This window comes from Penicillium digitatum, chromosome 1, assembly GCF_016767815.1.
Source record: "Penicillium digitatum chromosome 1, complete sequence".
Lineage (NCBI taxonomy): Eukaryota > Fungi > Ascomycota > Eurotiomycetes > Eurotiales > Aspergillaceae > Penicillium > Penicillium digitatum.
The window spans coordinates 6006427-6018387 of record NC_089384.1 but is presented as its reverse complement, the minus strand read 5'-3'; the positions used below and the strand labels follow the sequence as shown (position 1 = coordinate 6018387).

General features: G+C 51.6%; 4 protein-coding genes across 4 annotated transcripts; 3 read left to right on the top strand and 1 right to left on the bottom strand.

Moving 5' to 3' along the window:
• Positions 1-345: 345 nt before the first annotated feature.
• On the bottom strand, positions 346-1328 carry Pdw03_4401 (putative chromatin assembly factor 1 subunit B; the record flags this gene model as incomplete). Its single annotated transcript, XM_014675702.1, has 2 exons — positions 346-792; positions 858-1328. 2 exons carry the CDS (start codon positions 1326-1328, stop codon positions 346-348), a joined length of 918 nt encoding a protein of 305 aa, XP_014531188.1.
• A 177-nt stretch (positions 1329-1505) lies between these two features.
• Positions 1506-4472, top strand: Pdw03_4400 (A.T hook-like; the record flags this gene model as incomplete). Its single annotated transcript, XM_014675703.1, has 5 exons — positions 1506-1515; positions 1570-1609; positions 1669-1961; positions 2021-4191; positions 4248-4472. 5 exons carry the CDS (start codon positions 1506-1508, stop codon positions 4470-4472), a joined length of 2739 nt encoding a protein of 912 aa, XP_014531189.1.
• Positions 4473-5088: 616 nt separating this feature from the next.
• On the top strand, positions 5089-6198 carry Pdw03_4399 (NADH:flavin oxidoreductase/NADH oxidase family protein; the record flags this gene model as incomplete). The annotated part of the gene is made up of 1 exon (XM_014675704.1): positions 5089-6198. One exon carries the CDS (start codon positions 5089-5091, stop codon positions 6196-6198), a length of 1110 nt encoding a protein of 369 aa, XP_014531190.1.
• A 3300-nt stretch (positions 6199-9498) lies between these two features.
• On the top strand, positions 9499-10577 carry Pdw03_4398 (GPR/FUN34 family protein; the record flags this gene model as incomplete). Its single annotated transcript, XM_014675705.1, has 3 exons — positions 9499-9923; positions 10012-10183; positions 10254-10577. 3 exons carry the CDS (start codon positions 9499-9501, stop codon positions 10575-10577), a joined length of 921 nt encoding a protein of 306 aa, XP_014531191.1.
• Between the last annotated feature and the right edge of the window lie 1384 nt (positions 10578-11961).

The window sequence follows — 11961 nt, the reverse complement described above, 5'->3', positions numbered from 1 at the left end:
TCATCCAGCATTGATATTCATCAGTTGACATCTAAACTGGCTGTTGTAACTAGAAATGTCCTAGAAATGTCCATGTTATGATTTCCCTTCTCTTCCCGAGGTCCTCAAGCACTACCCACTTCTCTCGACTAGAGGTAACTAGAGAAGCAGATATTAATAATGGAGTCAGAACAGAAAGTGAGACACCGACGAATTACACCAAGGACTACATTCAAGTGTAACCGTTACTCTCCAGAGAGACTAAAAAAGGGCGATACAATGCAAATTCAGAGAACCCTCAACGCCTCTCCAGTCGCTTTTTTTCATAGTAAAATAGTATAGTAAATACAAGAATCGAAATTCCCTCTACGAGATCCACTTTCCGAGAGTCTCTCCAAACCAGCTGACAGCCTTATCCTGTCGCTTCTGCCGAGCATCAACTTGGGTCTTCATGAACGGTGCAGCCTCATGTGCATACATTTTGTGCTGTTCCCGCTGCGCATAGTGTGCCCGAATCTCCAGCTCTCGTTCATGTGGCGTGAGCTTCTGTAAGGGCTTCGACGGTTTGAGCTCTTCGGGGATTACCTCCCCTCCAGGAATCTCAAGGCCAACTTCCGGGGTTTGCGTTGGTTTCTCTGGATTGAAAAGCGACGTGAGAGGGGGTGGCTCAATTCCAGCTGCCTTTGCATCCTCAACTCGCTTTTCGTAGTCGAGCATCTGGTGGTAGAGTTTGTCGGCATGCATCTGAATGCGCTCCTCTTTGTCGGCATCATATTCGAAACCGGCTGCGTAACCGAGAGCTTGGAGAAATTTCTGTCATAACGGAAGAGGATTAGAATTGAAATGATCGAGAAAGCTCCGTTGTGGGATCAACTCACAGTCTGGGTCGTAAAGCATCGCGAAAAGGTGCCATTCTCCGCCGAGCACATGGTCAACCGGGCTTCAATTTGCTTGCGCCAATTGCCGGTCTTGAAGCAGTGTGTCAAGGCTTCATGCTCCAAGGCACAATTCTCCATTGCTGCTCGCTGCACTGTGTCGCCGCGCTCCTTGTACTTTTCAATCACTCGAGACGCTCCGCGGACTCCAGATTGTTCGTCAAGCTCAATCGGCGGCTTGTAGGTTTTCCAGAGATCCGCATAACGGCCATCTTGGTAGAGTGATGCTGCAGGAACTTTCGGTTTCGTGGGTTCGGACGGTGCGGACGGTTCGGGCGATGGAGTGGGTGTCGAGGCTGGCTTCACATTGGGTCCAGGCACATATTTGTCGGGCTTCTCCTGTTCGAGATAGTCACGAAGCCCCGGTTCGAGCTTTTGGACAGTATCATTTTTGTCGCCCCAGAACCAACCCATTTGAAACTACTGGTTTGAGAATAACCGAGAAGGTGCAATTACTGGAGTTTTGAAGGTTGAAGAGCGCGGAGAAATCGGCACAAAAATGGATCGGCACTGATCGCCTTGGCTCCGACCGCTCGTCTTTATTCCTCAACCATCAACGCGACGCGTCTCTTACGACGCCGTTCCTCCTAAATGGAAGCCAGTATGTATTGTGGTGCTGTGATTATCTATGTGTGGAAGTGCTAACAATTGACAGCGCGAGAGGAGCGGCAGCAAATGCGGCAGCGTGGAGCTGGGTACGCGCCTTGCCTATACCCCGCGAAACCATAACATGGATACTGATTTGCTGGTACAGGACGCGCAAAGCAAGAGAGGTCAATTTTGGGTTCTCATTTGGTAGCCCAGCGCTTGGATTATCAGCGCCCGCACCGATTGCGACTGTCCCTGAAGCTCAGAATCCTCCGCGAACACAGACCGCGCCCAACACAACACCGTTAAAGGTATCGCAGCGAGGTTCACTAGCCCAGGGGACTGAGCGCACACCGGGAAGTGCGCGCAACAAGCTCCCAGAAAGACCCTCGACATATGAAATACCCTCCTCGGACGATAGACCTGAACGAACGCGAAGCAACAAGAGGAGAAAGATCGGTGTGTGATGGACCGGGGGTAGTATGCTATGCTAGAATTGTGTGCTAACGTTTCTATAGGTTCTACGAATGTAGTAGAAGATACTCCTTCACGTCGGAATGGCGGGCGATCTCAGAATGGCGATCCACACCCTGTTGATAAAAATGCAGGTAGCACAGAGCCTCAAACAAGCCACATCCAGGAACCGCCGAATACAGACGTATCTCTTCAATCAGAAATAACCAACAACAAATCCCCGCAGCCTCCCATCTCACCCCTTCCGGAGACCTCGGTCGAAGATCAACCCCCAAGAGAAGAGGAGACCAATGTCGTGAACCCAACAAGACCAGCCACTGAAGAGTCACTAGCCCAAAGTACATCTCCAGTATATGGTCCTACGGCGCCTGCAGTAGCAGAAAAATCACAAGCGCCACTTCCATCACCTCAACCTCGGCTTGGTGTCGAACAGCCTGAATACATAGAGCAACTACTTCCCGAGAAACAACATAACGCTCGGCCACCACCAAGGCCTGAGGAGCGAATTCAAAGAGTCAAGAAGAATCAGCGGGCTACCACAGAAACCGATTCTCCTGTTGATCAGACAGATAAATCTGCCTCAGAAGCTTTGTTACCACGTGGCAGCTCTGCCGAGGCTCTTAAAGCTAGCCATACGCCGACTACTGATGATGTCGATATGACTGACAATGGTCTACCATCCGATGATGCACCAGAGCAAGACCGCCAGCCGTCTCAAGGGCTTTCTACGAAGACGAAAAAGCCTCGGGGTCGCCCGCGGCATCAACCCACTGAGAACAACACACTAGAATTGCATAACGTAACCGCTGTACAAGATCCGACAACCCAGGCGCAGGATGAGCCTGCAGCAGCCCAAGTTGAGGAGGCCCCCAAGACCAAACGACCTCGTGGAGGACCCTTACTCAACAAGGAGACCATTGAAGCTATCGAGACTGAGAAGATTTCCCCTGAACCTATACCAGATGTTGCAGGGCCCTCTTCGGGGCCACGTCGGGGTCGCAAGCCAACGTCCCAAAAGGATGACCAACCCGAAAGTGTGGTGGAATCTGCAGTGCCCAAGCTACAACATGGCAGGCTTGGGAAGAAAGCGAAGCAAGCAGTGGAGCCTGAGCCTGTGGCGGCAAACCAAACAGAGCCAGAAGCAGAATCTGCGACACACAAGTCCCGTGGTAGACCTGGGAAGAAAGCGAAACGCGCCGTCGAAACTGACACCGAATCGGAGCCTGAAGATGCGACGGCAGAGCAGCCAGAACCAGTGGCAGAATCTGCGGTACCTAAGTCTCGCGGCAGACACGGGAAAACGACTAAACACACAGCCGAACCTGTGCCCGAGCCCGAGCCAGAAAATCAACCAGAATCCGAAGTTGAATACGCAGTCCCGAAGTCTCAACGTGGCAAGCTTGGCAAAAACGCTAACCGCGCAATGGAGTCGGAGGTGGAGCCCGAGGCGGAATCTGCAGTACCCAAGACTCAACGTGGTAAACCCGGAAAGAAGACGCAGCGCGCAGTGGAGCCCGAGCTCGAGTCTGAACCCGTAACAGAAGACCAGCCGGAGCCTGAAGCCGAAGCGGAATCTGCAGTACCCAAGTCACAACGCGGCAGAACTGGAAAGAAGCCTAGTCGCGCAGTGGAGCCTGAGCCGGAACACGAGTCAGAGTACCAGCCCGAGCCTGATGCTACACAAGAACAGCCTCGTCGCAAGACTCGAGAGCCCCGTGGGGAAACAGTCCCGGTCACCGTTTATCGTCTTGCGAATGTCAATTCTCTCGGTGGTGCGGCATCCACGGCCAACGAATCTGGAGACGAAGATGAATCCGCCGATGAACTTACCACGCACCAAAGGGCCAAGATGCCCAACCGCGGTGGTGTCAACCCGGCCGACGTATTGAGCCAGATCTGCCGCGAGACTCTGGAGAAGACACTCAACACACTCAAGGATGGGATTGCGAACGAGGCAAATGCTACGCGACGTGCAGAGTGGTCGCGGAAGAGAAAAGCCGTTGAAGTTTATGGCTCGGAGCTTGAGAGCCGTCTCATGGACCTAAGTGGGATCCTCGATAGCAATTTCGTACTTGGCGTGCAATTGAAGAAGACTAAGCGGGAGATGATGGATCTCCGGAACCATCTATACCGTGTCCGTCGAGAACGCGAGAACATAGCTTTGCAGATGGATGCAGTGCGCAGCAGACATATTGAAGAGGAGAAGGCGAAATTGGTGAGATCTTTCTGTGACAGCCCTGAAGGTAAAACATCACTGACAACAGTTCCTAGTCACGATCCACGATCAGCAATTCCCTCCACAGCCTTGAACTGGCCCTCGATCGCAACAGGCAACGTTCTGCTTCTGCTGCGGATTCTTCTCCGGATCTTGAATTCATGCTTCGCACTGTTGCCGATGTGAGTTCCCGAGCCCCTGGAGCGCAAGGCGGTCTCTTGAACCAAATCCGGGCGTTCAACGCACAGCTCGAAGCTACTGTTGGTCGCCTGGAGCGATGATGTCAATCATTCTTTTTTTTTTTTGTTCTACGTTCTTCTTCACTCCGTTATGATACCAGGAACCCATGTTTGTGCAATGATTATAGTCCATGGCTGGGCCAGAGGGTGGCGTTTGGCGACATTTGCGCCTGCACAAGTCTCCATGTGCTCAAGTACATAGGTAGCTTCTACATGTTCCTTTTCCGCTACTATTGACTGTTAAAGAAACGTCAATCTCCAATCTATAACGAGCTGCTATCATGCACACAGGTAATCCATTATGCTTGGACACCCTTACTGTGTATTATTAATTCCCCCGAGCCAGGGTTAGAGTGGGCCAACCGGCAGCAAATCAGAACCGCCACTCGTTCCTCTTGGAGATTGATGAATTGCGAGACACGGGATGTATCATGGAGCAAGGCGTTATGATTTCGGAAACCGGCTTAACTCCATTGCTTGTTAATCCAAGTGGAGAACCTTGGAAGTTCTACGAAGCAGGCAGACACGACGATCAAATGCAAGATATAAAACCCTATAGTCATGTACTCCGTACTTGAAATATACTCAGAATTTCCCCTCCCCCTTCCCTGAACAACTGAATAGCATTTACCAGATAAAGATAAACCAAGACCAAAAAATGACCAAACTCTTCACCCCGCTCCGCGTCGGCCGCGTCGAGCTCTCCAACCGCATCGCCATGGCCCCAATGACCCGCTTCCGCGCCGATGACAAATACACCCCACTCCCCTTCGTGAAAGAGTACTACGCCCAGCGCGCCTCAGTACCAGGCACGCTCCTCATCAGCGAAGCAACCTCCATCTCCGCCCGCGCCGGCGGTTACCCCAACGCACCAGGCATCTACAACGACGCGCAGATCGCCGCATGGAAGGAAGTGACCGACGCCGTGCACACAAAAGGCAGCTACATCTACCTACAGCTGTGGGCGCTTGGACGAGTTGCCAGCCGGGAGCTTCTGCAGGCCGAGGGCGGCTTCGATCTCATCTCGAGCAGCGCGACGGCGCTGAACGCAGAATCTCCTACGCCGCGCGCGCTGTCCGAGTCCGAGATCCTCGAATGGATCGCGGACTATGCGCAAGCGGCGCGGAATGCCGTTGCGGCGGGCTTTGACGGGGTCGAGATCCATGCGGCCAATGGGTATTTGATTGATCAGTTTATTCAGGATACGTGCAATCGGCGGGAGGATGCGTGGGGTGGGGGTGTGGAGGGTCGGGCGAGGTTCGCGGTTGAGGTTTCGCGGGCTGTTGCGGACGCCGTTGGGGCGGATCGGACTGGGATTCGGTTTAGTCCTTGGGGTACGTTCCAGGGAATGAGGATGGAGGATCCGAAGCCGCAGTTTGAGTATCTGGCGACGCAGACGGCACAGTTGGGACTTGCGTATGTGCATTTGGTGGAGTCTGGCATTGCGGAGAATGCGACTGTTGGGCCGGATGATCAGCTGGAGTTCTTCCTCAGGGCGTATGGCAAGGCTTCGCCGGTCATTGTTGCTGGTGGGTATGAGGCTGAGACGGCGGTTCGGGCGGTTGATGAGAAGTATGCGGACTATGATGCTATTGTTGGGATTGGACGTCCGTGGATCTCGAATCCGGATTTGCCGTTCCGTATTCAGAAGGGCATCCCGTTCGTGCCTTATGACAGTGGTACTTTCTATGTCCCCAAAGAGCCTAAGGGATATATTGATTATGCGTTCAGTGCTGAGTTCCAGAAGTCTATTGAGGCTGCGGCTTGAGTGGGGACGGGGGGTTTCCTGTCTTGATTGGCGACGTTTGTATAGGTCTGTGGATATGAACAGAGCTAGATCTAGAATCGAACGTAGGACTTTTGGATAATTGATCATTTGTTGATTACACATGATCTTCAGTCACTCAAGGCTGTGCCGGTAGACGAGGATTTCGTGACTCGTACAACCATTCATTTCATCCTCTATTGTTGAGAGCATGGGTCGGAGTCGCAGAGGAGGGTTATCCGCCTGGCGGAGGCCGCGAACTGCGAGACAGTAGGCACATCTGCCGCCAACGAGACCGATCAGGTTTTTGCGACACACTTTCTCTTGCCCGTTGCAGCATTGTGCCATCCGGATCGTCGTCCATGACGGTAGATGGGGTTAAGCTATAAGATTTGAAAAGGCGCTGAGGGGAAACATGGAAACTTACTCTGTGCTCCATGTTCATGACGTGGGGAGTGTTTATTTTTGGATAGGATGAGTGCTCTGGAATATGAGGGTAGCAATGCCATCAACGACCTCGTACACCAGAACAAACAACCCTGGGCTAATAAATTCTCTGTATAGCGTCTTGATTTGGAGTTGCCGATTGGATGGAGCACCAGGTGAGTAATCAGCGAGCATCGAAGGAGCATTCCTGGAATTTGAGCATGGCCTGTAGTCTGAGCGCCCTCAATGCTCAGGTAGAAAAGCGGGGGAACTCCGGCGGATCCGTGCAGATGCATCTGCTTGCAAGCAGAATTCCGTCAAATCAAGAACGAATTTCCCCCGCCATGCCGCCGACATCCGTATCAAACCATTCCTCCGCGGGACTCCGTGGGTAAAAGAAAAAAAAAAAAAAAAACGATGGAAACAGCCGAGAAAGTGTTCCGCTCCACCGAGCCCGTGTTGTACACAGCCGAGAGTACCTGTTGGTAGATAAATCTGGAGTATTGGGGCATTAGTGGGGGGATGAGCAGAATGTGGGGAAATGCCAGTTCACTGAGAGAGTTGTGCATTCCACAGGTTTCTGCACCTGCATAATGCTCGGTAGACGTCCAGGAGTATCCGCGGGAGCAGAGAGCGCCAGGGTACTCGACGGGTGAAGGGAGCTATCCTTGAACAAGCGCAACATCACCTGTCACGTCAGAGTTTGCGCTCGGATCAGGTCTGGATTGAAAAAAGGTCCATGGCAGGCTTTTTCCCTGTCGATGCCAGACTCCAGATCAACCATCATTTCGAAAAGTCAAAGGGGATTCCTACGCATTTACACATTCCCGGTGTCAAGATCAAGGTCATCTGTGGTGGGTGTGGGTGTGTGTGTGTGTGTGTGTGTGTGGTTTATTATTACTTGGCGAACCGCCACACATTCCAGCCAATGCCCTAGTTTCAGTGGATCCTTCCACTCTGGAGAGAATTCATCGCTTCCTTCGGCGTACACCGAGAGCTTAGCAAGGCTTCGGGACGATTGTCGCACTGCAGGAGTGGAACCGTCTTAGATGTACGGAGTACAATTTATACGGTCCTAGGGTCTTCCAAATTACTTTCGATTAACGAACCTTGGCACCGTTTCTGCGGCGATCCTCCCTTGTTGCTGTGACAGCACCACGGAGGCAGAACTCACAAAGATAGCTCAATCGTTCAGTAGTCTCAACTTGAACGGGGCAATCTCTGTCCCGGCCTGAATCGTAAGCCAGTACGGAGTGATGAACCTCCGTACGGAGAAGGGACAAAAGGCGGGAACAGAGACGTCCACAGGCGTCCACGGGGTCCACATCAGTCATTAGCGTGAGCCATAGATCCTATCGCAGAGCCACATGTGGGGATGAAGCTTGACCAAGTGTGTATCTCATCACGGGGCTTACGAGAGGAAAAATAAAGAGAGTCAAACAGGTCCGAGCCTCATGGGCCGATCCTGATCCTCCCCGGGACTGAGGGCCCAATCGAGAGAATGCGGCCAGACTAGTCAGTGTCTGGTACTTCGTGCATCGTACGGCATGGCATATGATGTTGTCTATGTTGTATCCGGGGGGTGATTGTCCGGTCTGAAAAAAAAAAAAAAAAAAGGGGCAAAGGGTTAAAGGCTTGAGACTGACGCCAAGTGGGGGAAAAATTGGATATCAGAGAAACTGAAATTGCAATCACCATCACAACACGATACTCCCAGTGCACATTGGTAACGGATTTTGATTTCATTCTGAATTCATTGGTGCGTAATCCTGTCCGGAGATATTAGCCTAACCTTAAGAGTCTACCGGGTTTGACTTTTGCCTTTCGTGACTTCAATGTACTCCGTCGAGTATGGAGTACGGATAATCATGAGTGAATCATGTCAGAATCCATTCCATGTACTCTCTCACTGGTCTGACAAAAGTGCATTCCACAGTTAGACCGAGGTCGTGACGTGCTCGGTGTACTGGGATTCACCGAAAACGCCGGTCCCAGCCAGTCTCCTCGACCTTCTCTGCTGCAAATCCCAGTGAACCAAAGTACTGTATGCGTGCTGTACTCCGTATTGCTCCTCAGACATTGTAGTTCAATACTGGATGGAGTCCAGTGGACTCGATCACTTATGTCGCTTCACCTTCAGTCCATGAAATATCCCGGATCACCAGAGAACTAGCCCCAGTTCCATGAAAGATTATGAGCTTTTCAGATGGACGTCGTATGTGGTACATCGTCGTCCAAAGGAGCACAAGGGCTCAAGTTAATCCTCGGTGATTTTTCCCACTCTCTTGTTTTTCCCCAGATCCTTTCTCCACTTTCTTTCCCCGCCTATTTCCTATCTCTCTTGCCAATTACCGAGAGTGATCGGTCCTCTCCCTCTCCGTCCCTGCAGGACTCTGACAGGGTTCTAGATGATTCCGGTGAAGGATGAGGTTTAAACGGAACACGTCTCAACTGGTTCCAGGATCTTTTTTCATGTTAGAGCATTTCGCCACTTCTTGTCTCTTCCTTCATTGTCTCTCCACTTTAGATTACTCGACCAGATTTCACTTTAAACTTCTCCGAACGGGTCCTGGCGGCTACTGGAAATTGTTTTGGGTTTTTTTTTTTTTAAAAAAAAAAAAAAAAACCACCGAAATGAAAATACGGAAGGTTGGCCAAAGTCCAATTGGCAAGGGCTCGTCGTCGAGGGCCCAATTGGAGAGTATAATAGCTTCCTTCTTCCCTTCCCAGTGCTCCCCAGTACTGTGTGATCTGAACTCTTTCCCCAACTAGAACTGGGTTGTACGGCATTACTTTGACTTTTCAATCCACGAATTTCTGTTTTTTTTTTTCTTCTTACTTTTCCTCTCTGTGAACGACAAATCAGAGACCGACATCATGTCTGGAATTGAAGGAATCAACCACACCGACCACGCGGAGCTGGAGAAGGACGTGGGTCCCTCTCCTCCCTCTCCTCAGAACGGTCTGGGCAACAGCGGCGCTGCCATGCAGCCTCAAATGTCGGCGGAAGAGCACCAGGTCGCTCGCGCAGCCGCGCGCTTCGGCTACGGACCTCTCGCCCACGTCAACGCCACCGAAGCATCCCTGCCTCCCTTCGGGGGTGAGTTCCAGCCCGGTCTGTACAAGTCCGTCGAGGGCCGCAAGTTCGCCAATCCCGCTCCGCTCGGCCTGTGCGCTTTCGCCCTCACTACTTTCGTCCTCAGCGCTGTCAACATGGGGACCCTGGATATCGCCAGCCCCAACATCGTGGTCGGTCTTGCCTTCGGTTACGGCGGTCTTGTCCAGCTGCTTTCGGGCATGTGGTATGTAACAGTAACTTCCGTGGCCCATTGGGGGGTTCCCACCCAGGTTCTGCGGCTAATAGGTGCCCGTTGGGGGCGGTGTTTTTAGGGAAATGGCCGTCGGCAATACGTTCGGTGCGACTGCTCTCTCCTCCTACGGTGGGTTCTGGATCGCTTTCGCTATCGTCTTGACCCCTGGTGGGTTCGAGATCGGTAAGGCCCTCGGTGAGACAAGCAGCGATCCTTCCAAGTTCTATGACTCCATGGGTCTTTTCCTGATGGTAGGTTTTGCCTCTCTTTACACAAGTCGAGCCAAGGGAATCCATCGCCCGCTGACAATGTCATAATTAGGGCTGGTTCATCTTCACCACCATCATGTTGTTCTGCACCCTCAAGTCCACCGTCGCCTTCTTCACGCTGTTCTTCACCCTGGACCTGACCTTCCTCCTGCTCGGTGTCTCCTACCTGCAGCGCGGTCCTGACGGTCACCCCAATGTCAACGTCCAAAAGGCCGGTGGCTTCTTTGGTTTCCTGGCTGCTTTCTCCGCCTGGTACAATGCCCTCGCTGGTATCGCCGATACTAGCAACAGCTTCTTCATCATCCCCGTCGCTCACTTCCCCTGGTCTCCCACTGGCCGTGTTCGCCGTGGTAAGACTGAACGTGAGCTCGCATAAGCGACCTTTCACTTTTGATTGGAAAAGAGACGGGAATGCCGAGTATCCCCTTGACGCTTGTAATGTTTTCGATACCCAGTGTTATATGTATAGGCTGCAGATAGACAGGATCCGATTCGCCCGCATTGTACTCATCGACACGTTTGCTCGTTGGTTGTATTGCGGCTTAGGGTTTTGTCGGTCAGTCGGTGACTGTTGCTGTGTGCATGGATGATCTCTATGGAGCATCCCGTCCGGCGCAGTTTCCAAAAAAAAAAAATCTGTCAGTCATCACCCTTTTTGGAAAGTCGATTGATCATGCTGGTTGTAAATTTTCGGAGAGCACTTAATGATTTTCTTGTGCTTTCTGGCTGTTTTTTTTTTCCTGGCTGTATTTAGTCTCTATTACCTGCGAGTTTCTGTAACTCAGTAATTAATTCATCAACATTCTTCACCAAGCGTTCTTTCGATTTTGTAGATTGGTGTCCTGGGGCCTTTGAGGTGTTGAATTATCACACTGTGTTTTGCTGCTGCTCTTGTTGGCCTGGGCCATCATAAAATCCAACCCAGTCATGTGTTGCCATGCATGCAAGTCAATCGGGTTCTTGTTTCAAGCTGAGAATCACCAGTCTGGAGGATGCCAAGCCATGAATAGCCTGGTATGTGATTCATGCAGTGATGTTGAGTGCCAAGGAAAAGTTGAAGACAGTCTGAAGGTGTTCATAGGCCGAAAAACTTGGTTTTCCAGGGGGATAGAAGAAGAAGAAGAAGAAGAAAGTAGGGGGGCATGGAAGCATGTATATGTCACGCAATCCTCTTTTTTTTCAGCACCAGCAGAGTCTATTATACCTAGACCCTAGTCTTCCATATGCTCGGGATCAAGCCACCCGAGAGTGGAGCTAGGTGTCTGATCTCGTGTCGGAATTTTCTCGGTCTGGGCTTGCACCTGCAGGGCGACATGTCAAGAACGTGAAACTCCAGAGACCTTTGTGTGTTGTTGATGTGCGTAACTTTCTCCGACAACCCTTTTGTAGAAAGGACCGGTATGTCTGATTTAATCCACGAGGAAAAAGTGAACCGGACTGCAAGGCAAAACAAAAACAGACAACGGACTAAGTCAGAAAGGCCAAGCATGCTAAAAAAGCAGAGCTGTCGCATCTATCAATCAGCGCGCAACGCCGAGCCAAAGCCGGCCATTCCCCGGCTGAAGCTCGGTGCACGCTTGGTGGGGGCTTCTACGGCGTATCAGCTTCGTCGCCTGCAGAGACCGCCGGAGATTGTTCGGATGTCGGGATGCCGTGCTTGTCTTTTATGGATGCCGAGAATGATGGAGGATGTCGAGATTAATCGGACGGTTTGTACTTGGTTGTGGTGTTGGTATCTTGGCTGTTTGAAGGTTGGGATA